Here is a 26,130-nt window from a genome sequence, read left to right as displayed (position 1 = left end):
GTAAATTAGGCGAAATTAGGCACGGTAAAAGAGTGGAGTTTAAACCATGATAGAAGCATTTAACCTATCATAAAATAAAAATATTAGACCAAAATGGGGGTAATTGAAGGCGAGGCATTCAGCTAGCCGCTAAGCATCAATGCGATACCGCAGCCGCTCCCTTCGAGCCTTCCGCGGGAGCCACTCGGAGAGATGAGAGAAGCCGGGCATGGTTGTTTTCTTTTTCTGATGGGGGAAAACACCGGACAAACCACCCCGAATCACATTTACCAGTTAGCCACCCTGCAAGAGGAGAAGCCAATGGGGTTAGGGTTTAGGGTATGGAACCATGAACCTGGTTCCTGACAATGTTGGTGCTTAACCACTCTCCTCCGCTCACCCCCGATGTTGGCGTTGACTGCTCAAACAAAATACTTAGACTAATTTATTCCTTCGGAACTTTTCCATGTGGGACTAATGTTCACGAAATCTGATTGGAACCCGAGGCTAGAATTGGATTCATGGCCCACGCGTAATCTCTTCCTGCAGGAAAAAACACGACGGCGTGGGAAGGTAGAAATATCTCCACTTCGGTTCTTTGTCGTTCGTTCTATTTTGTTTTTTTTTGTTTTTGTTTATGGGTGAGGTTCAACAATTGGAATGTGGATGTAGAGGCCAGACCAGAAAGGTCCAAATGAATTTATTATTAGTTAGCTTTTGCTTCGCCACAAGTTGTACAGCTGCACCTTCATCTGTGCCTGTAAAATGGTTGCGTTAATGCTAGTGTCATCGTGTTCATCTCCTTCGTTGAACCCGAGTTTGCCCTTTGCTGTGATCCCTTCTTCCAATCCTTGTCCTCGTTTTCGTTCCTCTCCAGTCGCTGGGTTCTCGGTCTTCCAGGCTACCCCCTTTCCTCGCTCGAATGGGTTGCTTAAAATCAGGAGCGCCGCGACGAAATCTGCCAAAACACCGGGTCTGTCAGTTTGATCCTAGTTCATAGACAAGAATTTAATGTAACTTTTGGTATTGGAGCTTGATTTTAGCTCTGGAGGTCATCTACGGAAGTGGGTTCTGTTTGAAACTTTGACGCTCTTTTATTTTGTTCCAGCGGAGGAAGACTGGAAGACCAAGCGTGAATTTTTGCTCCAGAAAAGGGTATATGATTTGATTCTCCTTTTATTGACTGTTGAAGAGTTTTTCTTTCTATTTTTTTTTTTTTTCTCTTCTTTTTGGTTGCGGTGCTTGGAGTTTGTACTTCAGCTGGCTAGCTGGTTTTGGTTCAATCTTATTATAGTACTAGACGCCAGCTGACTCTTAAGCACCTTGGTGTGTGGGTATTGAGCCTCGCTCAGTGGCTTCATCCAGAGCTTTGTTAGAGGGTGTCAGGTGCTAATCGATGCAATAGCAATAAATAATGCACATACTACAAGATCACTTCACTTGGTGTCTACAAACTTTTAAGCTAGTCCAACCCCAACCCTCTCAGTGTCTACTCCTTTTGAGCTTTCCATCACAACCCTTGAGTACTCTGAGCATATTCACTATGCCTCCCAGTTCCTCTACTCCTTTTTTCTTATAACTGATTACTCTTTCTTTTTTAGCCGACATGACTCTTCAATTATCGATATCTCCCTCGATAAAATTTAGATTTAGAATTGGTTAGATAGGTAAGAAAATAGACTTACAAATATTTATTTTTATATATTATTTCTATAAAGCCTCGTTATTGATGGTATAAAACGGTTAGAAAGTTTAAGCATTTTGTTGTTGCTCAACTTCTCTTGTGACTTTTCCTTTTCTTTAATCACTTTGTTTCATGCTTCCTTCAAAAGAAAATCCATACCCTTTCTTTGTATTTTAACTATCAGTTCTGCTCTTAGTTACCTAATGCCGTTTGGTCTAGTGGTATTCTCTTTACATCAGGTATGTCAGGTCGCAAGTTCGAATTGCGGCACGCCTCTCTAAAAAAAAAACAAAAAGTTCTGCTCTTAGTTGATATAGAACAATAGGATGCTCTTGGATGATGTGAATCATAAGGATCATTGTTGCCGTTGGTTATGCTGTTTGTTATTTCTAGGTTGTAACTGCATATGGACTGACTATGTGGTCAGTTGCCATAATACCTATGGCGGCTGACAATGGGGCTGAACAGCTAGGAGGAATTGGAAAATCATTTGCATTGCTTAATTAGTAGCCATGAACCTCTGTTTGCATTATGTGAATCTTGGGTTTGTCTTCTTAAATGTCTTCAAGCCTAGCACACTGTCAGAACTTAGTTTATTGAAATTTTATGGATGAATTATAAAATTAGACATAAAATTGAAAAGACCGAGTCTCCCATGTTCGCACTGATGCTTGGAAGTTTACCTTTTGGATCTTTCTAATCAATAATGTCAAGAATCCCTAATTTTTTCACGTTATATTTAAACCAAAATGCCACCCTATCTTGCAGGTACGTAGTGTTGATGTGAAGGAAGCTTGGCGCCTTCAGCAAGAGAACAACTTTGTGATTCTAGATGTGCGCCCAGAAGCAGAGTTTAAAGAGGTTAGCTTCTACAGTTTCCTGCTCACGGAAAGGAAATTCTTTGGCCTACATAAATCAATTAAATAGCAAATGCACATTGACATGTGTCTGTTGCACTAAATGTCCATAATGAGAAGTACTTCATAAGTTCTTTGTTGAAATTTTAGGGTCGTTAGTTTTGTCCTTTAAATATAATGCATTTAAGTTCAAAATAATATGATTCATTGAAATCAGAAAAATATGATGTATTTAATATTGATAGCACATGAGGACAAATACAAAGTGTAAGAAATTGCTTTTAACTACGAATGACCTATTTGTATTTGATACTCATAACTGTTTGGAAGTTTATATGTAGATGAAGCTTGTTCATGGTTCTGGTCTGTATCTTCCATGAGGGATGAAACTGTCAGAATGAGGCTTCAATTTCTAATTTCAGCTAATCCCCATTTGTAGTTGGTTACTTTGTGGGGAGTGTAAATCCAAAAAACAATTTGTCATCACCCTAGGCGCTGCATAAAAGGAATGATAAATGAAAAATTGAAAGTAACCTTACTGAGGAGCTGGTTTGTTGGTGAGCTGATCATATCGGCATCCATTTTATCAGATCCCATCCAATGCTAGATAGACAGTTCTTCTGAAATTCTTGTTTCCATTATCATAAATGAAAAGGTTAGCGCTATTGACATTCATTTAGGTGTTTTTAAAATCTTTTGCTTTTGTAGAAGGAAGAAAATCTATTTACTTGATCAGGTAATCAAGCAGCAAAGGATTTCATCTCTTCACATGCCTTAGCTCGTCTTTGTAGGCTCATCCTCCTGGTGTTATCAATGTACAAATCTATAGACTTATAAAGGAGTGGACGGCTTGGGATATTGCCAGGCGAGTTGCGTTTGCATTTTTTGGCATTTTCACTGGAACAGAAGAGAACCCTGAGTTTATGCAACGTAAGTGACCTTCTGTGCCCTTTTATCATGTCTTCAAGGATTTATTAGGCTTAGGTTTCCTTAATCATGACTCAAGTAAAATGGCATCCTATCACCAGTGGTAGAATCAAAACTCGATAAAGATTCGAAAATAATAGTGGCTTGTTCAACTGGTGGAACAATGAAACCATCACAAAATCTTCCTGATGGCCTACAGTCCAGGTATGTTTTTTATTAACTTTCTAAAAGGCTTGCAGTTCCAAACCGTAAATACCGACTTAACGCTTTTCATTGGCATACCTATTACATAACATGTCTGTGGTGGATGAGCGAGCACCATGTGGCACTTACTTTTGCTTGAAGCACAGCTTTCCCAAGCAGTGTTTTGGAAAGTGCCGTCTTGTGTCTTTGAAGTAGCGCTTCACCTGGTGCTCAGCCATCAGCAGTGCATGACATTGTTTCAATGCAAATACACTAAATCAGGGATAGTTGAATTTGGTCAGTTGCAATGGCTCACTCCATCTATATAGGTCTCTGATTGCAGCTTACTTGCTGGTTCTAAATGGATACAAGAACGTATATCACATGGAAGGTGGGCTTTACAACTGGTTGAAGGAAGGCTTGCCTGCAGTTTCTGAAGAGTGATCCCTAAGGCAAAGTTTCTTTCTTTGACCCTGACAGAGCTCTTTGTACATATTCTCACGCTAGGAGGACTGAAATTGTTTTGCTAGAATGACTTCTCTAGTTTATCGTGGAGAGTTGTATTTTGGAACATTGAAAGTTGAATACTGCTACAGGAGAATCAGTGAGGGCACACAGAGGAGAAGTGTTTGGACAGACAGGTTCTTGTTAGGAAGAAGAAATGTTTGTGCTCATGTTTTCTCTCTAAAGGCATTTTATTCTTTTGTTTGTTCTTAATTCACTTCAAGTTATCCATTATACACCATGATGAACATAGCCCAGTGCGAGTTGTGCCATCAAGTTTCTCATACATTCCGCCACAGAAACTTCTATATTATGATAGAATTATAAAAAAAAAAAAAATTATGGGGAAAAAACATTTTTAGTATGATTAAAATTTGTACAACATGGGGGAAATCTTCTTCTTGCAGCAAAAAATAGAGATAATAACAGAGAAACAAAAATAAAGTAATTAGAAACTCACTTCTAATTTCAGAAGTTATAAAGAAAGTGAAAGAGATTTCCACAAGCTAAAAGTTGCTCAGCAGTAGAGAGAAATTTACTCGATCACTCCTGCTCCCATTGTTTGGTTTTGAATTAAACTCTTATAGTCCCTCAAGAGTATCGTGTGTCAATTCCAAGGGATATTAAAAGAAGAACAAAATTAAAACAATTAAATGAATTCTACTGATCGAATTCAAGAAACATCTATTTTGCTTCATCTCTATTATATTTCAATTTAAAAAAGGTATGCGTTTAAAGATCACCTGGCCATTCACATAGAGTCTTCTCAAGAAATGAAAACAAAGTTCCAACCGAAATCTTGCATGGTTCATGCAGATTTGTTTTGCTATTCAAGCCTTTAAACCTAGAAAAACCATAAAATGGGGCACAGTTCAGAAGCTGTGATAAATAAAGATTAGAGATGGGTTTGACATTAAGCACTATGAGAAGAAAAAGGTAGACATATTCGTGTTTATCTACTTCCATTTTTAGTCATTTGAGATAAATCTCTTCAGGGTCGCCTGTGCCATGGAGCTTAAGGGAATCTTGTAATATGGCTTCCCACTAATAATACCTGCTTCCATCTTTTTTTCCTTTTATCTTTCTACAATGGATAAAAAACTCAGATAGTGCTGCCTTATAAATCAGACTAATGAATGGAAACACCATTGCATTCCTAACATATAATGATGGGTCTAAAGAGTTTTGCAAACAAACAGACAGTTGTACATAGAACAGTACACAAGTTTGCTCAAGGAAGAAATGGGGCGATCTGTTACTCTCAAAGAGTTTTAAATGGTACAGTATCGGTCAAATTTGAATACAACTAAGGAAATTTCAAATAAATACATGGAAAAGGGGGAATCAAACCTCCAAAATCCCCAACAGAATGATTCATTCCACGGAATCAAAGCTTCAGACCAGCTTTTGCCATGGCCAGAGCTCCCTCATAACTTTGGTTTCCACCAATAAAGGCACTCATATGAACAAAAACACAACCAGGAATACCAGATTCCTTGGTAAGTTCATCATCTCTCAAACCCCTCCACGCAGCTGGGAGAGGCCTTCTGCTTTCGAATTTATCTGGAGATATGGCAACAGCTTGGACTCGCCAGGTTTTGCTCCTGTCATCCTGTAAACGAATAGTGAAAGTGATATCAAGGATATACTGATAATCTCATTTCAAAAAAACAGAAAGTGACACCTGTAAGCTGCAGCATCAACCAGATAAGAATAATGTAGAAGAAGAAGAAGACAACATTTTTTGCTCAGCTTGGTTGTTGCACATACATCTCTCCTACTTCATACACAGGAAGGTAGGCTGGACGGCTAGTACCAACACAAGTATCTCATTTTCAGAGGCTAAAAACCTTTTCTATTTAGTGCTTCTGCAGCATGCTTCTCTCAATAGATTGCCCCTACAAGTTTAAGACTATATGTAGTATATCCAAGTATATACACAGCCTCTGTAATATATTCATTTCTCGAAGAGTGGAGTCAAGTTCCAGGCAGCTCCAGAAAACCAAAAAAGTCTCCAGGAGTAATAATTTGGTCTGAGAATGCCTGGGCTTATATTTTCTTATATTTATTCACTAAGTCTAATAATCACTCAGATTACGCAGTTAAACCCATATGACGCTTAAGGCTTCTGCAACTCTGTATGCACCATTTACTAGATTCACCTGTCAATACAATGTCTACAAACAACACAGCTGGCAAATGACGATAACACATCAGTGATAAGTGCAGAGATACTCTATCATGTAGTGTCCCTAAAGACCATTGAGATTTTTATTATTCTCCAAATATTTCTATTGTCTTCCAAGTGAGAAAAGTGGTTTTGTAGTTTATCTCACTAACATAAGACAAACTAATATCTGATATCCTAATGATCCACCAGCACTTACTCTGAATTCACTTATCGGACTATTTCATGGTGGAGCACATTAGTTGAATCAGTGAATATCGAATATTTCGGATTTCTCTATTATCTTTGAATGTTTACCATCATATTGTTCCTCATTCACCTGGCATTTTCATCGTCCCAGTATCCCATTAACAAGCTAATTACCCAGACTAGAACAATTTGACCTAGTACTTCCATACCAAAATTCATTGTCACCAGTCTTTGGAGGTTTTCTAATCTTCATTTGCCAAAGTTTTTTCACTTCAACTACGCTAATTCTGTAATAAAGGGTGAAATCTCTACTTCATTTGTTGCTCATGCTAATTAAGGTTCTCAGATCCTTTTATGTAATCTTCATTTATTCATTGACTAGGGTAGGTTCTTTACTTGCCTACTTGATGGACTAACTTATTTCGAACAATTAACAAAACATTCACTCAAACAGAAAGAATCCAGCAGAAGATAGATGTATTATTACCTGATAAAGAACATATTTGATTGAAGGATCAATCTTCATCTCTTCTTCAAGCTCAAACAAGTGAAGCTTCCACTGTCAGAAGAATTCCACCTAGTAAGAATCTGACGAAATTGCAGCCATGAAAGAAATAACATATCATGCACCATTAACAAACAAATAAACTGATGCCGTGGCCAGGCGTCCAGAAGTATTCTAATCTCAAAAAAATGTCTCCAATGCACAAGAAGCATATTCATCATCAGCCAAGAACATTGGCTAACACTTACAATCTGTTTCCTTACTCATAAAAAGAGTTTTACCGTCAACTACTCCAAAAGAATAAAAATATATTGCACAAGCGGCTGAAACTATTTAGAGGGACTACTAGTAAAAAAAATTTCCCAAAAAAATATCATCTGCTTCCAAATTCTAAATCCACCCTATTTGTCAAATTATGGAGAAAAAGACAGTTTCCATTAAAAATTATCTACAAACAGTGTTAAGGTTCTATTTACTCTAAATACCAAAAAACACATTTAACAGAAGAAACCAATAAGAATGTCTCCCTTCTTTATATGAACTTCTACCATCAATTGAAATATAAAATGAATCTTTTATTCACTAGATTTTTTTGTTACAATAACAAACCTTTTGCCTAAAGCACCATGTCAAGAATGACTGATTCTCTTCCATCAACTCTAATGAAGCTCAAGGATTTTATAACAAGAATCCAAAGTCATGCTTGTCTTCTTTCAGTATTTTTTCGCTTTTACTTTAATACGGCCGCTCTTTTACAAGTTCATCATAAAAATATTGCATAGATCTTCTGTAAGGTCATGTAGCTACACCAGCAGCTGCATAATGTACCCAAGAGCCCCTGCCTATGATTTATATGAAAAGAATATAAAAATGAATATCACAACAACCATATAAAAATTGTTAAACTAATAGACACAACTTCTAGAAAGTAGAAACATTAACTTACTGGGCAAAACTTCTTCAAAGTTAAGATTTCACCACTAGGATCAACATTTCCACGTTCTGCTAGACATTCCATGACAATAGACCGAGCAGGTAGCCATGATTTCGCATGAAACCTTACATTCTGAAATAAATATACTTAATTAAGAATATATTATCAGCACCAGAGTAGTTTGTTAATATAAAAGCAATAACAAGTTTAATATTACACTAAAATGTTGTAGAAAAAGTGGATCAATCCTATGTCAGGAAAAAACTGACTTCCAAAAATTCACTTCCAGCAAGTGCCATTGCACAGTGAAAAGCTTCATCTTCCTTTTGTGGGGACTGGTCAGGATCCATCCAGTCTAAATTAAAACGTCCAACTCTGGCAGACAGGCCAGTGTTATTCACATATCTGGGAGGCTTATCTGTGTCGTACCGGTTTATTCCATTGTCAATAGCATCAATTGCCTGTTACGATTAACAAAAACATCAAAATAATAAACGACATAGGACCCAGAGCTACACCAGAATAAAGACAAACTCCACAATCCTTCTTAAATAAGCCCTGAGGAACTAGTATCAAAAAGATTATTATGACTGGAAAACACTTTTTTAATTTTTAACAGCATTGGAAAATACTATATAACTAACCAATTGGAGCAGAGTAAATAGACTTTCATGCCATTTCAGAGGCTTGAATATATTCCAGGCTGTGAAAGATGATCTTGACAAACTTTACATGCTAAGTGTCTTTGAGCATGCAGAGTCTGCTAAACAAGCCAAAACTGATTATAACAAGTGGTTCCCATGTTTTCCACAATCCGCTATTGTTATGCATGTAGCAATATTCTGATATTGTAAATATTGACCAAAAATTATAAAACATATCATTGGCATAATATAGTACATGTCATGGATTCATTGTGAAACCTCAAATACTCAACACAAAAAAAAAAGGCCAAACATTGAATAGTCTGAAAGCAATTGCATAAAAGTCGCAGCACAAGGGATGTACACACACAACATATATATAAATATCAAAACAAGTAACACCTATCGCTGACCTCCATGAAGCTTTTATATACAGCTAGAAACAATCTATGTACATCTGGGTGACTGAGATCAAGCTGAAGCTCCTTGGCAATTATCTCCAGACCATAGTGCTGCAATCAGGTATGTCACAGTAAGTAGTCACCTTCCTGACTAATTGATGATAGTGAATAACACAAATAAGACAAATGTACAAAGATAAGATATAATAGTGCACAAAGGTTTAAAGGATCATAAAATTACCTTATAAACAAGACCAGCACTACTAAGTTTGGTAGTAAATCCATGACCAAAAACCTCCTCAAAGCCTTTCTGGTGATGATCATAGCGATCGTGCTCAGGATCATATACACCACCAACATCAAGAACTGCATCAAGAGTTTCCAGTACCTAAAATGCATAAGATTATATTTTCAAGTTACTTACAGCACTAACAAAATGAATCAATAACTATCCTAGACTTGCCGGACCGATTTTTTTTTTTTTTTTTTTTATCAAGAAACATGAAACATGCAAGCTTTCTTTAGCACAGAAGACATTTTGTTCTGTTATGTTTTGGAATAAAAGTTTCAACAAAATGATCCGAGAATATTTCATAGCACTGTTGTCAGGTACCTGACAACTCAGATACAGTTAAGCCAGTCTGGCTAGTTACTAGTAACCTCAACATCCAACTCGTGTCAACAATAAATGAAACAGCGAAGCATGGTACTCCATTCTTACTCTATGTGAAGTAATCACATAAAACCGCTCTCGTTAAGCCAGTATTGGCTATTGCTGATGCCTAAACCAGACTTTTGAAACCACAACGAAATCAAGTAATATTTTCAAGCAGCCACACCGAAACAAACTAATTGTCAAGAGGCTGCGAACGTAATGGGAAAACATATGACAAAATAAGGAAAAAGAATTAAAATAAAATGAAACAAAATTCATATCCATCCGACATTTTGTCATCCACAATTATACCATGTCTATCAGTGAAAACTTTCCTACTTGACTTAATACTATCACATTGAAAACTTGAAAGCAGCATACCACCAAATGCGTGACAAAAATAAGGGCTACTTTCAATTATTTCCACGATTAGATGAATTACAACTTTCAAGAAACTGCAAACTCGCAGAGCGTATTCGAGTACTCCGGAAACAAGAAAACCTTGGGAACTAATTCAAGAAGAATAAAAAAAAAAAGAGTACCTTTGGGTCTCTAGTCCGGACAATTTCTGCGCCGGCAAACTTATGAGTCAAACGGATCATGAAGCAACCGAGAGCTTCGTCACAATGAAAGCTGCCATTATGGGTGCCCACTCTCTTGACAGAATGAGCTGGAGAGGCCGTCGAGAATGCAGAAACCCTAACGGGTGATGCCATGGCAGTAGACAGTGGAGGAGTTCGGAAGTATACTGAGAGCTTTTGAGTGCAGCTTCGAAACGCGAACATTTCTCGCGCTGATTCGGGGCTAAAAAAGCAGTCAACGTATCATGTATAAGTAACTACGGGCCCACCATTTCCTCTGTCCTAGGGTTCTCCGACTCGGATTGCCCGAGTCCAAACGGTTCCACCGCATCCAATTCACTATCATCCCATGACGACTCGACTCACCATTTTTATGAAAAATGAAAAATGGCCTAAGTTAGCGCACCTATTTTTTAATTTCGCGATTACATTTAAACCCCAAATTCACATCTCCAACATCCGACGATAAAAAATAGATAAGGATTATAGAAGATGCGAGGGTGACAGAGGGTTTAGGGTTGAGAGGAACAGATGGAGGCTGAGAAACCCAACTTGGAACTGAGTTTTAGGGTTTAGGGTTGAGTTTCCCATGTCGAGAAACCCAACTTGGAACTGAGTTTAGGGTCACTTGGTGTGAGTACTCGATAGTAAAGATTTCAATGAGTTTAGGGTGAGTCAGGATTGGATTTATAGATAAACCATGGGCAACTAAGGTTGCAATGAGATAGGCTAAATGGACCCGGGTTGGATGTAATAAGACGGCAAGTTGGAGTGAGGTGGGGTTAGCCGACCGGTTGGAGCCTGGAGGGACAGACAGGCCGTAGTAGGTCTTGGACGGGCAACATAAATTGATGTGGACCTAACCCATCATTCTTGTATTATATTGGGAAAGCCTAGATGCCGTGTGGCAAACGCGTACAACAATCGGTGTGGGTGGGTTCGAGATTTGGTTAACCAGAGTTTGTGTGGACTTAAAAATCATTCTCCTTCAAGGGGGTTAGTCCACGATGAAGTGGAATAAATTCTCCCCGCATTACCTAGGTCATCACAAATAAGGTGTTAGTATAAAAGACTTGAATTGAAGTGAGATTACACCATTTCATCTACCCAGACAAAAACGGAAGAAAGTTGATTCCTACCTTTTTTGCGAATCATCTACTTTCCTCGCGCAATGCGCGTTGCTTCTTCCCCCCACCTGAAAAGAAAAAATTATCCTCATTCGCTATTCTCCTCTCCCTCTCCCTCGGCCTTCGTCTCTTGACGATTTTTTTCGCCCCATTTCTTCCTCTCATCTTCGCTCTCTCTGCTTTCTCCGTTCACCCCAACTTCATTCATCCCGTGTCTTTTGCTATGCAATACCTAGGGTTTCTGCCATCAACATCAGCGATTCGCGGGATTTTAGGGTTCTTACTAAGTCTATGATGCTTCGGAGAACGGATTGGGACATGAACCTCATCGGCGCAGAGGAACGGACGGACATTTGTTGCTGTGAGGTCGATCTTCACGTCGTAACAAAATTTCGCGACGATTTCAAAGGTCTCGGAGCCGCTTGGGAAATCCAAAATCAAAGGTTTCTTTTGCAGCAGGGCTCTTCGACGACGATAATGACTTATTATTTATTTATTTTTTCACTTTTTTAAATTTTATTCTAATAACAGGTAATTAGTATATTAATTTATAATAAACTTTAATCATGAGTTAGTTTAATTATAATAAACTTTAAACCATTGGATTTACATTTTGTGTTAATATATTATGAATTAATAATACTTAAATAAATATATTATGTTATTGATAAATTAATATATATATATATATATATATATATATTTATTATGATTTTTTATTTTGTATCAAAATAGTGAGTTTTAATGTTAAAAAATATCTTATGTCATTAAAAAATAATTTATTTATTTTTTATATTTGTTTATGTTATTATTAAAAAATTTATTTATTTTAAATAATTTATTCTAGTCACACGTAATTAGTATATTAATTTATAATAAACTGTAATCATTAATTGGTTTAATTATCCAATTGTTATAATTAATTAAACCATTAGGTTTATTTATTATATTCTCTTATGTTATTTTTTAATTTTTTATTAATTTTATATAATTTATTCTAGTCACACGTAATTATTGTTTTAATTTATAATAAACTATAATCATTAAATAATATAATATAATTTTTCATTAATTAGAATATTAATATATTGTGGACTACACGTTAAATCACTTATAAGTGTAGTAATCACGTTTATTTTGGTTAATTATATGTTTAGGTATATGTTCTATTTAGTATATTATAAAAGGTTACTAATTCTCTTCTTATATCATACTTTTCATTTAGGGACACTAACATTGGAATTTGTTTTCCACCACTTGAATTCGTCTATACTAACACCCAAAAATGAGTTGAAGTTGAATACATGCTTCAGGCTTAATACTATAAATGAATAATCAATTTGACAAAGCGGTATATATCGATATAAAAATAAATTTTAAAATATTTATTGGGTTAATTTGAGTTGTTTAAGTGTTAAATTTGAAAGAGTCAAATATTGAAGCGATGAGAGAGGCTAGTGAAATAAACCGTTGACGGAATAATTTGGCTTTTGAAAATTTGAATGGATGGTTTATGGGAAATAAGTTTTAGAACTGGATATCAAGATAAATAGGATTTTTGAAATCCGGTATTTTGGTAAATATCCCTAAATAATAAATTACAAAAACGTGGAGGTGGTTTCCTTCTCTTTAATCTTCATTGCCTGCGCTGCTGCGTGCTAATTCCCAGCTTTGACAAAAGCGTAATAAATTTCGCTGATGAGGAACCAAGATCCCGCGTTATTTCCGCCTCCGCAATCCTGCTTCTTCCTCAAGCCGCTCGGGTTTCGTTGTGATTTCTCACCTCGGTATTTGATTTCGGCATGGGGAAATGATGGTGCTCTCTGCTTCGGAAAGGAAAAAACGCCTGTCGCGGTGGTGATTTCTGAGATCGCTGGACCTCGAATCTGGTAAACATTTTGCTAGCTGTTCTGTTTTCTTTTTGAGGAGTCGATACGAATTAGAATCAAGGTAAGGAAGGATGAATTTGTTTACGGTACTTGGCGCCATTGCCGGCGGCCTTGTGGTGTTCAGAATTATGTTCCTTTGGTCTGTGCTGACAAAGTTTGTGAGAAGGTGGTGGGGATTGATGGAGGAATGGTGTTATGTTTATCAGTTTTACAGAATCCCAGAATACAATGAGAATTTCCAGGAAAATCAGCTTTATAGGAAAGTACCGGTTTATTTGAGCTCATTGCCGTCCCTCGAGGACTCTGATTACGCTAACCTCTTCGCTGGAAAGAAACCGAACGAGATCTTCCTCCAGCTAGACCCGAACCAGGTCGTCCGCGACTCTTTCCTCGGCACTAAAGTCTCTTGGCGGAACGAATCCAGCAGCAGCCGTAAATCATTTGTCTTGAAGATTCGGAAAGAAGATAAGCGCCGGATCCTCCGCCCTTACCTCCAGCACATTCAAACCGTTGCCGATGAAATCGAGCTGAAAAAGAGAGAGATAAAGCTGTACACGAACGACGGAACGGGGGCCGTCGGGCGGTGGCGGTCCGTCTCGTTTACCCACCCGGTAACGCTGGAATCGATCGCCATGGATGCCGATCTGAAGAACAAGGTGCGCTCCGATCTCGAATCGTTTGTGAAGGGGAAACAATACTACCACCGGCTAGGGAGAGTTTGGAAGCGGAGCTACCTCCTCTACGGCCCTGCCGGGACGGGGAAAACGAGCTTCGTGGCGGCCATGGCCAAGTTCCTCTGCTACGACCTTTACGAAGTGGACCTGGGCCGGGTAAAGGCCGATTCCGACCTGAAGTCGCTGCTTTTACAGACGAGTGGGAAGTCAGTCATCCTGGTTGAGGACCTGGACCGATTCCTAGCGGAAAAGTCCGGGAACGTGAGCATCTCCGGAATCCTCAACATCACAGACGGTGTCTTTTCCTGTTGCGGGGAGGAGCGGGTGATGGTCTTCACCATGAACAGCCGGGACAAGGTCGACCCATCGCTGCTCCGGCCGGGAAGGCTCGACGTCCACATTTACTTTCCTCTCTGCGACTTCCCAGCCTTCAAGACGCTGGCGACCAGCTACCTCGGGGTGAAGGACCACAAGCTGTTCCCGCAGGTTGAGGAGGTGTTCCAGGCCGGCGGCAGCCTCAGTCCGGCTGAAATCGGGGAAATTTTGATAGTGAACAGGAGCTCTCCCAGTCGAGCGCTCAAGTCCATCATAAACGCGCTGCAATCGAGCAGCAGCGCCGGCAGCAGCGTAGGAACCAAAACAATGCAGCGGCTTAGCGAGAGCGGGTCGGTGAACGGTCGGTCGGACGATTCCAGGGATGCATCGGCGGTAATGTGCCGGGAGAGCGTTCATACCGTGAGGGAATTCCGGCGGCTGTACGGGTTGTTGAAAATGAACTGCAGCGGGAGCCGGAAAAACGCGTCCTTCGAGCTCGACAAGTAGGCTTTGTGAATCGCGAAAGCAACCGAAACGTAACAGTCTCCGTTGCGTACCGGTGCCAAGACTACCGGTACGACTCTCTTTTAGCAATTCGCGGAGACCGGGTCGTGGAGGGGTAAATGTGGAATTCTTAATTTACTCCAAAAGGTTTAGAGAATTCCAAGCTTACATTATTCTGGAATTCACGGTGGTGGATGAGTCGAGAAGGTGGACAAGAGGAATCCCACTCTCAACATCACTTTCGTTTGCCTTTTGGAGTTCGGAAGAGATGATTTCAGGGATATTCAAATTGTGAGCTGACGCCTGAAGTGAAGGCCAGTGAGCTCCCCCCAGTAGCTTCAATGGCGGCCACTAGAAGTTATACAAAAAAAAAAAAAAAAGAATTGAAGACGCAGAAAATCAATAGTTTGAACTACGACGCTTCTGCTGAAGTCATCAAGAATTGATTGTCCCGATACGAGGTCGAACATTATCGGAGCAAGTGGCTATGGGGTACAGATATCTGAGAGCAACGAGTGATCTACCTTGCACTTAAGTCATTAAAGGCTGACCTATGAGTGCAGAGTGAAGAAACGTCTGGAATTGCAGTTCAGTAACAGTTTGTTAAGAAACATTGAGAAGAAATCCCAGGAAAAAAATTCTGGAAAGTCTTCACTTCTGTCATTTGGGCAATGCAACAAGAGAATTTACAGTACCCTTTGTACGAGAAAGATTGAACAAAGAAGTCTGTTTTCCACATTTGAAATAGAATAACTTTCATCCTCATCGGTTATTCTGAGAAACTGTAAATGTAGAGCTGCCCAATCATAACCGTCTTAGCTCTCTTACTCTTTTGCTTCGTTGTTCAGTAAACGCCACTTCATGATTTGTGCTATTATTCCTGGTCATTTTTATTTGTCACTCTGGTTGTATGTGAAGTGAATTTCATGTAAAATGGCGCTTTCAGTTTCTTCTTTCTGTTAGCCTTCATTTACCCCTGACTGTCCACAACTTTCAGTTAAAGCTTTGCTTTGAAAATCTTCTCACTTTTATTGATTCCAACATGCTGACCAGCACCCATATTCTAACAGCTCATCAGCCACTCTGAATCCCAATCGTCTGCCTCACCAATTCCAGAACTACAGCGTACTCCATTGTTTAAGAAGCAAAATTCTCGATAGAAGTTGCAGTAGTCAAGAAGAGAAATAGCAACAAGAGTTGACAAACAGAATCTTCCACCATGGCAACCTGCCATGCCTAAGAAGAAGATCTGTTCTCAAAGAATCTGAAGAAGAAATATAATGGACTCTTAACAGTTAGAATTAAAGCCCTCAAGCGGAAAGGGGCTTGGTACTGCTCCCACCTGGAACCTATCTTATTCCTGAACCAAGAAACGGGGACAGCTAAAGCCATCAGACTCCGCTGCGGCCTTTGCAGTTCTCTTTTCTCAGCTTCAAATCCTTCTCGAACTGCCACAGAACATCTCAAACGTTGGACCTGCCCTAAGCTCAACGGAGGGGTCTATAGTACTTTCTACAGCTCCAATGAGGCATGGCAAGATTCAGAGATTGCGGACAGTTGGCCTTACCTGTTGCTCCACTTGCCATGATTCCAGCCCCTTATTTCTTCTGAGCAAGTAGCCCCAAGTTCAACTGAGCCTTTATCTCTCAGAATGTGTAAGCCCCTACAAACTGAAGCACAGAGAAATGGAGCATTGAATCAGCTCGCAGATTGGTTCTATGATTCTTGTCTCTCTTTCTTATCCCTTTATCACCCAAAGTTCAAAGCTTTCCTTCAACAGATAGGACTCCCACAGCTGTCCAATGCATACCTTGCCAGTGAAAAACTCAACTCCAAGTATTTAAATACTAAGCTTGTATATTTGACCATGCTCAGAGATGCAATGTTCTTTCAGCTGTCCATAGAAGGATGCAAAAAGGAGGTAAGTAGGAACTATCAAGGTGCCACTAACACATATATGGATGTTGTTTCCAACCTCCCAAATGGAAGCAGCCTCTTCCACAAAGTGTTAGTGATCAAATCCAGAAAACCTCCTGCAGACTATATTAGAGAGCTATTATGGTCAATTATCACAGAAATTTCTGTTGAGTGTGTTCTTCGCTGTGTCGGAATTATTTCTGATATTGGTAACTCTAACTCGCAAGTGTTACGTGAACTGGAGTCCCAGACCACCGGATGGTGAACCTGACACGCCAATCAAATCCTTTCTTTAATCTTCAGAAAGATTTCTTTAGAAATCTCCCTTTATACACCTCCACATCTTCCCTTTGCCATAAAATTACACAATATTTCAAATGGTTTCCTAGGACAAACCTTTCCCCTTGCCACCCTGAAATCCCCCTATCCATTCTGCAAAGTGTTGCCCAGTCCTCAAATCAATTGCGTGCGACTCTCCCTAATGGGATTGGTGATGATCCCATCAGCAAAGAAATCTACAGGATTATTCAAGACTCAAAAGTTCTGGGAAGATTTGAGTGCAGTTATCTCACTAACAAAGTTAATCAAAATGAACAGCTCAGGAGATCAAAGAAGAAAGACCATGTTTAGGCCAGTGTCTTCCTTTATGGGAAGAAGCAAAGAATCAAATAAAGAGCTGGACTCATCGTTTTCCTGCAGAGGAAAAATCTGTGATGGAAGTGGTGCATAGGAAATTCTCAAAGAACTATAACCAATCATGGTCAGCAAGTAATGTTCCTTATCTACCACCTTTTAAATTCCAAACTGTTGAGCAAGAAAAAGATGTTGTGAAGACAATCACACGAATGACTCCAAAGGAGGAAGCTCCAATTACTTTAATGATGGAGTTAATGAGATGGAGGATGGAGGGGTTAGATCCTGTTTATGCCAAAGCAGTTCAAGCAAAAGAAAGAGATCCAGTGACAGAGAAAATGAGAGTAATAAACTCTAGTGGGAGTAGACTGGTATGGGGAATCTACTTGACTTATATTGGGGCGCTGAAAAAGGTGGCAACCAGATTGATTTTTCTCCAAGCGACAACAACTGGGTTTACATGGAACAGGTTAATATTTAATGGAGTGTGTTCAAGAAGTCGGTCACAGAGAAATACTGATAGGATTCAAAGGCTGGTTTTTGTAGCTTTCTAACCAGAAGTTGGAGATAAAACAGTTCACAGATGAAGAGGGGGGTGTATTGGAGTTGTTTGACAGTGATGATGATTCAATTCATTGTCAATTTTAACTGGACAATGAGATGAAAGCTTTCATTTCTAAGATTCTGCTTTGAGAGTCTGTTACAATTTCTTCTTTACTAGCATCAATACTAATCCATAGCTTGCAGTTACATTATACAGTTTTGGAAACTTCAAGACCTCATTTGATGGGACCTCAGCTTATCTTTGCTTCCGAATAGAAGCTTTCTAGTTAGTACTTGTTCTTCTTGTATATTTCACAAGGCACCTTAAACTTTTTATACATTCCCATGGCACCTTAGTTACCCATTTTTCTATTGGGGTACAAATCTTCAATGACACAGTCAATGAGAAAGAATGAGTGCACCTGCTCTGTAATTTGTGTAGTCATTTCTACCAGCTGCCTTTTAAGATGGACTATTCTGTCGCTCAAATTAGTCTAAAACAACAAAGAGATCGAGCATGAAAAGTGTCATTTGAATGTATAGATATTAATCTTTTCAACCCATAGTATCTCTGCTCGTGCGCACGCACAGAGCAATCCTTCGATTCTGTCTTCATTTGCTAGAGGTCAAATTGAATCCTTTACAAAATTTCTACAGTACCTTTCAAAGGATACATTCTCTTTCATTGCAAGTGATTTCCATACTCACTTGGTTTCTTCAACTGACTTCTTAATGGGAAAGGGACTGAGAATTCCCAGCTTAAAACAGTAATCCAGACCAACAGCAGCAAAAAAAAAGATCAGTAGATTCTGAGATACATACAACGCTCCATCAAGAACATGTGTCACAAAGCTCCCACTACTGAATTCCAGTGGAGGTCCTGCCTCCAATTCAGCCAGCCCTGCATGTTGAACATGAAATCTCATTTTCTCAACTTGACTGTATCACAATTATGAAGTCACAATAACTCCTGTGGCACAATAGAAATAGAAAGACTACAGAGTGTTGCCACTTCAGAATTCAAAATTACCTTTAATAAGACCAAAAGCTGCAGAGGTTCCAGTCTTAAGCTGAACATTGTCCAGATCTCTTCTTATTGTGTACCGGAAGGTAACCCCAAACAGAGCACAACTAACAAGTATGACTCCTAAATGAAGGAATAGTTCAGCCCCTGTGGCCACTTTAGATAACAAAAGTGGAGTCCCAGCAAGTGTGCCCACTATAGCAGAAACTGCTGCTACTTTTACAGATTCAAATCTCTCTACTTGTTTGTCGACCTCCCCAACTTCATTGCTCATCAAAGCAGCTCTGGCACTAATGTTGGACATGTTTGATGAGAGCGTGAGCTCAGCTTCATCAACCATACCTCTTGCCTCTAACAGTTCTCTTTGGCATTCTGCAATCTTGAAGTATAAAACAAAAACCAGAAAAAGATGAAAAAGATAAGAGAGTCGTTTGAGATGGAATTGGCATGTCCTGCAGAAATCAAGTGGTACACAGTTGTCTCCATTGGAGAGATAAGCTTGAAATAGGGGAAGGCGAAAACAATGCAGGCAGGCGCTTTAAAAAAAACTTGAAGAAGGCATTGGGAATGGATCTATTAAAGGATCAAGCAGAATGGGGAGGAGGATTTGTGAACAAGACTCCACATGATTATGAGCATGATTTATGACTCAAATATTTTAAGGTTCAAAATTTGGTCTAATGGAGTGGATAAAAGGGCTAGACGGCAAGTTACAATCATACTCGCGATCACGAAATTGAAAAGATAAAAGATAAATGACGACGGACCTCAGATTCTCTACTCTCGAGTGTACGAACGTAACTCCGCAATTGCTCAGCTTCCTTTTCCTGCCTCTCGATCTCTAAAAGCTCCATCCTCGCCCTTTCGACCCTCCCCGTAGCCTCCTCTAACCCATCGAACAAAACTCTGTTCTCTTCCCTTCCCAGAAGCTCTTCCACTCGCTTGTCGACCATACCAGAGAGAAGGTCCTTCATTTTCGGCGTTTCTCTCTCTTCGGAGCTGCATTTAGCCACAAGTGTGCGAGACGAAGAAGAGGATCTAACGTGATTGCGCGAAGCGCAAACACCGAATAATGGTATAGCTACGAGATTCAGAAGCTTCGTCTCGGAAACTGCACTGGGTTTTTGTTGAATTTTAGTTGTTTTTTTCAGAAAATGTGCGGGACTAGTGATCCGGTGGGAAGGAAAAGATGTTGCAGACATGGCGTCTCGTAGTCGCAGACTATCTTCGATTTATGAACATAAATAGCCGTCTATAATTGAAGATAAAATTCTGATGAAAATACTATAAAAATCCCCGATAAAGATCCGAATAAGCGAATTCGTATTCGGATCTAAATCAAGGGATTGATTCGGACACAAATTTAGATCCGACAATCGGGACAGTTGACATCCTGCCCATCTCATTTGGAGACGAGATTTAAATCATTAAAAGGAGAGAAAACTTGAGTGTCTTCTCTCCTCTTTCCTTCCGCCCATCTGAAAACGTAAGACAGCGTCACTGATCCTTGGGTGGGAGAAGAGAGTGTTGGCCCTCTCATGAAGACGACACATCGCGGTCATTCGTGTCTAGAATCCATTCCTCAAAATCTTTCGCCTGAGATGTGTTTTCAACGCCGTAAACGGCATTAGAAGAATGCAATCTCCAACTGCAGAATCTGCTTCGCAATCTGCCGCACACGTTTACGAACACCAATAGCCCACTTCAGTTCGTTATCAGAAAAACAATAACAGCCACTTGGGTTACAAAGACCCCTTCTGTATGACAAAATGAAACAAAGCAGCAATTCAGACTTCGACTTAAATAGTTGGTACACTCCTCACGAATCCTTCCAAATAAGCGAAGCGTACGAGGGCTGATGAAGATGTATGTGGGCAGAGGCCAAATGCAAAGAACTGTAGCCTGCTATTATCTTCAAGTCCAATTTGTCTGTTTGCCCTGTGCCAGTGGCAGTGACGGTTGCTAAGTAACCAGCTACTTCATTTAATGATATGAGTCCTGTAAGGAGATATAAAGCACACGTTCAGTCCTTGAAACAATTGGATGGTCATTGGAAATGCATTCAAATTGGAGGAAAACCTTGTTTCAAGAGTCATGAATTTCAGGCTGATTATTGCTGCCCTGATGAAAAAGCTTAGAGAGCTCTGAGAGTGCAATCTGGATCTGATAGTCATCCTGCCAGGGCTCTGTTTGGGACGTGCGTCCATATGATCCCGCAGCCTTGGCCTTTTTAGAGGTTGAAAAAGCTGCCTCTAAGTCGGTCTGTCTTATGCCCCTTGGTTCCTGCAGATAGCCAATAAATGTCTATAGGTTCAAACCATTATTACGTTGGAGAACCTATAAAAAGTGTGTAGTAGTTCCGCCCACTTGCAATTCTGTTAATGTTTTCTAAGGAGATGAAATTAAAAATTAAAAAACAAAGAATAAAAAGAGGGTACAGAAAAAATGAAGAGGAAAGGAAAAGAAGGTCCATTTTCTTTCAGCATCATCAGAACCTTGAAAAGGACCACCATGATGACATGAATGTTCCACCAATCTGCCCGTCATTTGCTAGTTCATTTGCCTGTTTGGCCTTCCTCAAGTCTTTGGTTTCACTTCCATCCATATGGATCTCAGTCGTCTATTTCTTGCCAGTTGCAGTTCTTTAATTGAACATCACCAAACCTCCCAACCATGGTTTTTGTACAGCCAGACATAGTTTATGTTTCTAAGCTGGATCACAGTACAAGATGACAGTAGAAATCCCCTCCTTAGCCACCTGGTCAGGGAGAGCATTTGCACACCTAGGAATATGTCTACAAGTAATTTGCCAACTTGAGGAAAGATCCAAAACTTCATCAAATATGGAGCCTAATCTCCGAGGCAAAGAAATGCCCTTACTCATTCACCCAATCACAATACTGGAGTCCATTCCCATTTCCCATTTAACTCAGGGAATACTTCCTAATGATCTCCAATCAGTCAAGGCCAGGTAAATGAAGCAAGCACATTTGCCAACCTAGGAACATGCCTCCCAATTAATTTGCCAACTTGAGGAAAGGTTTGAAACTTCATCAAATATGGAATCTAATATCCAAGGGAAAAAATGCCCTTGCTCCCCTACCCAATCACAAAACTGGAATCCATTTCCCATGTAACTCATCAAATACTTTCTAACAATCTCCACTCGGTCAAGGCCAGGTAAATGAAGCAATCACTATCTCCTCTTTTTGTGAGGAAGAAAGGCAGACTTAGTGTCATGTGATTTTTTATTTTTTTTCGGAGTTCACATACATAATAATTCAGAGTGCAGTTGAACTTTTTTTTTTTTTTTTTGCAAATAAACTAGGGGAAAGATGAAGGTTGAGGGGGGGCTAAAAACTAAATTTACAAAAGAAAAAGAGTAGAGAGAGAGAGAGAGAGAGAGAGACTACAAACAGCTTTAACAGGTAGTGTCATTCCATAACACATAAACACATCCCTTGCCTATTTTGCATATCATATATTTATCCTCTAACCCATTAACAGTTTTGAGATATTATCTTAGTTTTTTTGGGAAGTTAGTTATCTTGCATGACTACCAACATGTGAACATAGAGAGCTAAGTTCAATTAATAACCAACAGAATCTTCAAAAAATGAAAAACCAAAAAACATAAAAATAAAGTTATAGTTTGTAGGCATATTAACTACACATATACTTATTAGAACAATATCTCTAAGAGAAGCAAGTACCCACAAACTTAAAAACACACAACTAAACCATCTTAGGTGGGGGAGAAATTGCTATATTAGCCTCGTAATAAGTGCATAGGTACATAGAAAAAGACTCTGGATAAGGATAATTTTATCCAAGTCCTTAAACAGGATTGGCATCCTATTATAATTGGACTGGTACACCAGTAGAAGAAGCAAAACAACTAAAATAGTTGCCCCCAAAACAGAAAATAAAAATCTGTAAAGCATACTTACAATAGATGCTTGGCCTTGTCTCTCAGCATTTAACAGGTCCCTGATGGGAAAGTAAGCTGCTTGCTTGCAGAGCTCAAACAGATCCGAACCAGTGAAACCCTCACATAGTCTAGCTATATGACCAACGTTAATTTTCTCTTCTACCTTTTCACCTTTCAAAATCACTTTTAGTATCTTGACTCTCTCATCCTGATCAGGTATACCAATTTCAAATGTTTGCGGAAGACGCCGCAATATTGCCTCATCTAGTTCAGCAGGACGGTTAGTAGCAGCAAGGACCATTACCCGAGCATTTTCTAAGTAAACAAGAGTGAACAAAAGAGTAAGAATTTTTTTAACATTGAATCTTAGTATAAATGGTTGAGAATGGATGAAAAATAAGCAGACACCAAAAGAAGCAAAAAATTCAATTTGGAACTCACTATCAGTAGTGAAACCATCCCACAATGCCATGAACTCGGTCTTCATGTTGATCATTGCTTCATTTTCCGTACTACGGCGCTGTCCCAAGAAACTGTCAACCTCATCAATAAATATAATAGCAGGTTGCAGTTTGTAAGCCAAACTAAACAAAGCAGCAACTGCAAAATCAGGAGAAAATCATGAATAACTGTCAGCGCACATAGAATATATAGCCCCTCCAACCAGAACCAAATCAGACACAATGGAACAAGTTAGTCTTCTGTTGAAAGATACATTTGAAGAAGAAAAAACACAAAAGACAAAGAAATTTGTTACTTTCATACACATAGGTCCACGATCACATCCAAACACAAAACATACTTATCATGAGTCCAAACCTTCAATTTTACTCACACAACAACTGGCATGCCAAAATATTTCAGATCCAGCTTATGTTCAATGTTAGGCGAGTTTGCCAACATTTTGCAACATCTGACATTCTAGATCAACCATTGATATTGAATTGAGAACCATAAGAATCTAAAACATTTGCTGCCATCTGCATGCCAATGGCCCATCATCAAACGTCCCCATACTTAATCAATTCCCCAAATATTAATCCAGTAACAAATTTTGATTAGCATCCATTAAGAAATTATCTGAAGAAAAAGAAGCAATAACTATTTCAAGCAAGAAATTGAATTAAACAGAATTTATACTGATGCAAAACCTCTATTTTCCACAAGTAATAGTTCGTTCTATAACTCCAGCAAAAGAAAATTACATGTAAACACAAAGTTATCAGGGAATGCAGAAAGAAACCCTTCTACATTCTTGCTTAATCAAATTAGTTAATAATCATCAATTTAAAAAAGGTCAGGAAAAAAGGACAAATAAACTGTACTAGGTAAGCATAACTTACCAAGCTTCTGGGCATCACCAAACCATTTACTCATCAAATTAGAAAGACGGACATTAATAAAGACAGCTCCTGATTCTTTTGCAATAGCCTTGGCTAGCATGGTTTTTCCAGTTCCAGGAGGACCATACAACAGTACTCCTTTCTGGGGACTGAGAAGCTTCCCTGCAAAGAGTTCCGGTCTCTTCAGAGGAATGATAACAAGTTCAATCAAGGCTTGCTTCACATCATCCAAACCTCCAATAGAATCAAATTCCACATCAATGTGGTCCGGATTTATAACATCGCATGCTATTACATCCTGCACGATAGTTACAACTTAGTAAGAACAGAAACAATTCTGCATTAAAAAAAAACGAAAATGATTCTGCATAAAAAATAAAAAAAATAAAAAAAAACAGAAACAATTCCAAGATGCATACTTCTGCTAATGAAAATATTAAGAATCAGGCAAACTAAACATTCTACAAAGAAAAAAATGAAAAGAACAACAAATGAGCACTGCCTAGTTTACCAAATGATGCAGCCTATAATCACCAAGGATTTAGGTTCAGAAACAGTTATATTTGTGTTATCCATGCCGAAAGAACTCCACAAAGTAGACTATGAGAAACACAATTTGTCAGCACATTGGTGCTAGAAAAAAAGAAGCACATTTCCTGCTACTTCTACTTTCCGTAGGGCAGAAGTATTACAAATATATAATCTTCACGAGCAATAAACTAGAATGAATAAAAAAACTAGGTCGAAACAACAGAAGGTAAATGAAGCGAAACGAAGATAATGAATAGAAATCAGATAGAAAACATCCAGCTGAGGCTTTTGCGACCCTTGTCAGCAGCCCACGTCAGAAAATACCCAAAGCACCAGCCGAGGAAATATTTCTATTGAACCCAAAAATCACATAAAATACCTGCCAAATACCAACCACTCAAATTCCCCCAAGGGTACCTTATTACACCTAAATAATATAAAAAGCAAAATAACATACAACGCAGAAAGAGACGAGTACGGCCGAGCAAGAGAAGGAACAAAATCCATTTCGAGAAACAAGTTAGCAGAGCGCGACCAACAGACAGATTTCATTAAAGAAGACAACACAAGGAGTCACTGCAACAAACACGAAAAACTCTACAAGCAGAGAAAAGGGGAGCGGACCTCGTAAGAATTAGTTTGTACCAGAGGGCGTCCCAACCGGTTGGCAATATCCTTCTTCAGCTCCTGGGCTTTTTTAGAGGCGGCGCGGTTAGGGTCCAACTGGCGTATACCGAACCACAGCACCGCCGTGCTGCAGATAGCGCCCACGGCGTAATTCGCCAGTTCTTTCAGTAACAGCGACTGCATGATCGCTTCTCTCTCTCTCTCTCTCTCTCTCTCCCTCCCTCCCAGCCGGCGTTTCTACAGAGAGACCCGGGTCGGCCGACCGGAAAAGAGAAGTCTTAACTCAAAGGACCTGCGCAAAAAGCTCGAACGATGTGAGGGGACTTTTGTCTTGAGACACAAGCAAGGCGGGAGTGGGGGAGACGAGGCGAACGGCGCCTTGCCCACCCATGGTTTTACTTTTAATTTTTTTTATTTAATTTATTTGATTACTTATTTGATAAGGAATCAGATACGAGATTGATTGGAAGGGGAAGAAAAGAGAGATAAGATTTGATTCTTAAAATCCAACAAAAGTTTTCAGAAAGTCGATTTAGGTTTGATTTTTGCCTGCTAGAATGAACATAGAGATAACAACTTCAACTAGATATCTCCTATTTCATACGACTCAAGTCCAAGATGTAATCTAATGAGAGACAATTTTTTTTCTATATTAAATAAAACATAAATTTTATTTAAATTGGATCAAGATTGATAAAAATAATTAATTTATATACAAGATTTTTTAACTATATTGAAGTATACTTTTCAAAAAATCCAATTATATCAAGAGAGTAAGAGGATGATTTATTATAGTAAATTTATTTTATATGATTTTGTTATAATTCGTTTACAAAATTAT

General features: G+C 39.0%; 5 protein-coding genes across 6 annotated transcripts; 2 read left to right on the top strand and 3 right to left on the bottom strand.

Moving 5' to 3' along the window:
• Nucleotides 1–744: 744 nt before the first annotated feature.
• Nucleotides 745–4,315, top strand: LOC137948520 (rhodanese-like domain-containing protein 14, chloroplastic). Its single transcript, XM_068794604.1, has 6 exons — nucleotides 745–952; nucleotides 1,088–1,134; nucleotides 2,432–2,524; nucleotides 3,312–3,450; nucleotides 3,549–3,651; nucleotides 3,960–4,315. The coding sequence occupies exons 1-6, from the start codon at nucleotides 745–747 to the stop codon at nucleotides 4,072–4,074; spliced, it is 705 nt and encodes a 234-aa protein (XP_068650705.1). The 3' UTR covers nucleotides 4,075–4,315.
• A 325-nt stretch (nucleotides 4,316–4,640) lies between these two features.
• Nucleotides 4,641–10,423, bottom strand: LOC137948246 (uncharacterized). 2 transcript variants are annotated; one of them, XM_068794256.1, is made up of 8 exons: nucleotides 10,193–10,423; nucleotides 9,237–9,383; nucleotides 9,008–9,106; nucleotides 8,220–8,411; nucleotides 7,963–8,082; nucleotides 6,999–7,070; nucleotides 5,485–5,746; nucleotides 4,641–4,978 (listed from the first exon to the last, which is right to left on the bottom strand). In XM_068794256.1, exons 1-7 carry the CDS (start codon nucleotides 10,364–10,366, stop codon nucleotides 5,522–5,524), a joined length of 1,029 nt encoding a protein of 342 aa, XP_068650357.1. In that variant the 5' UTR covers nucleotides 10,367–10,423; the 3' UTR covers nucleotides 4,641–4,978; nucleotides 5,485–5,521. The 2 variants fall into 2 exon arrangements, with proteins under 2 accessions (XP_068650357.1, XP_068650356.1); XM_068794255.1 differs by lacking the exon at nucleotides 4,641–4,978 and having other exon boundaries at nucleotides 5,268–5,746.
• Nucleotides 10,424–13,192: 2,769 nt separating this feature from the next.
• On the top strand, nucleotides 13,193–15,633 carry LOC137948716 (AAA-ATPase At2g46620-like). The gene has a single exon (XM_068794865.1). It carries the CDS (start codon nucleotides 13,319–13,321, stop codon nucleotides 14,741–14,743), a length of 1,425 nt encoding a protein of 474 aa, XP_068650966.1. The 5' UTR covers nucleotides 13,193–13,318; the 3' UTR covers nucleotides 14,744–15,633.
• A 2,663-nt stretch (nucleotides 15,634–18,296) lies between these two features.
• Nucleotides 18,297–20,061, bottom strand: LOC137948923 (uncharacterized). Its single transcript, XM_068795138.1, has 3 exons — nucleotides 19,625–20,061; nucleotides 18,864–19,236; nucleotides 18,297–18,734 (listed from the first exon to the last, which is right to left on the bottom strand). The coding sequence occupies exons 1-3, from the start codon at nucleotides 20,057–20,059 to the stop codon at nucleotides 18,538–18,540; spliced, it is 1,005 nt and encodes a 334-aa protein (XP_068651239.1). The 5' UTR covers nucleotides 20,060–20,061; the 3' UTR covers nucleotides 18,297–18,537.
• A 533-nt stretch (nucleotides 20,062–20,594) lies between these two features.
• Nucleotides 20,595–25,649, bottom strand: LOC137948267 (uncharacterized). The gene is made up of 6 exons (XM_068794286.1): nucleotides 25,287–25,649; nucleotides 24,132–24,429; nucleotides 23,230–23,388; nucleotides 22,808–23,103; nucleotides 20,937–21,140; nucleotides 20,595–20,855 (listed from the first exon to the last, which is right to left on the bottom strand). The coding sequence occupies exons 1-5, from the start codon at nucleotides 25,470–25,472 to the stop codon at nucleotides 20,943–20,945; spliced, it is 1,137 nt and encodes a 378-aa protein (XP_068650387.1). The 5' UTR covers nucleotides 25,473–25,649; the 3' UTR covers nucleotides 20,595–20,855; nucleotides 20,937–20,942.
• Nucleotides 25,650–26,130: the final 481 nt, after the last annotated feature.

This window comes from Aristolochia californica, unplaced genomic scaffold (assembly GCF_029961685.1).
Source record: "Aristolochia californica isolate CCGP_79_NKW_82.1479 unplaced genomic scaffold, dmAriCali1.0.hap1 SCAF_13, whole genome shotgun sequence".
NCBI lineage: Eukaryota > Viridiplantae > Streptophyta > Magnoliopsida > Piperales > Aristolochiaceae > Aristolochia > Aristolochia californica.
This window is presented reverse-complemented; position numbering and strand designations above follow the sequence as displayed.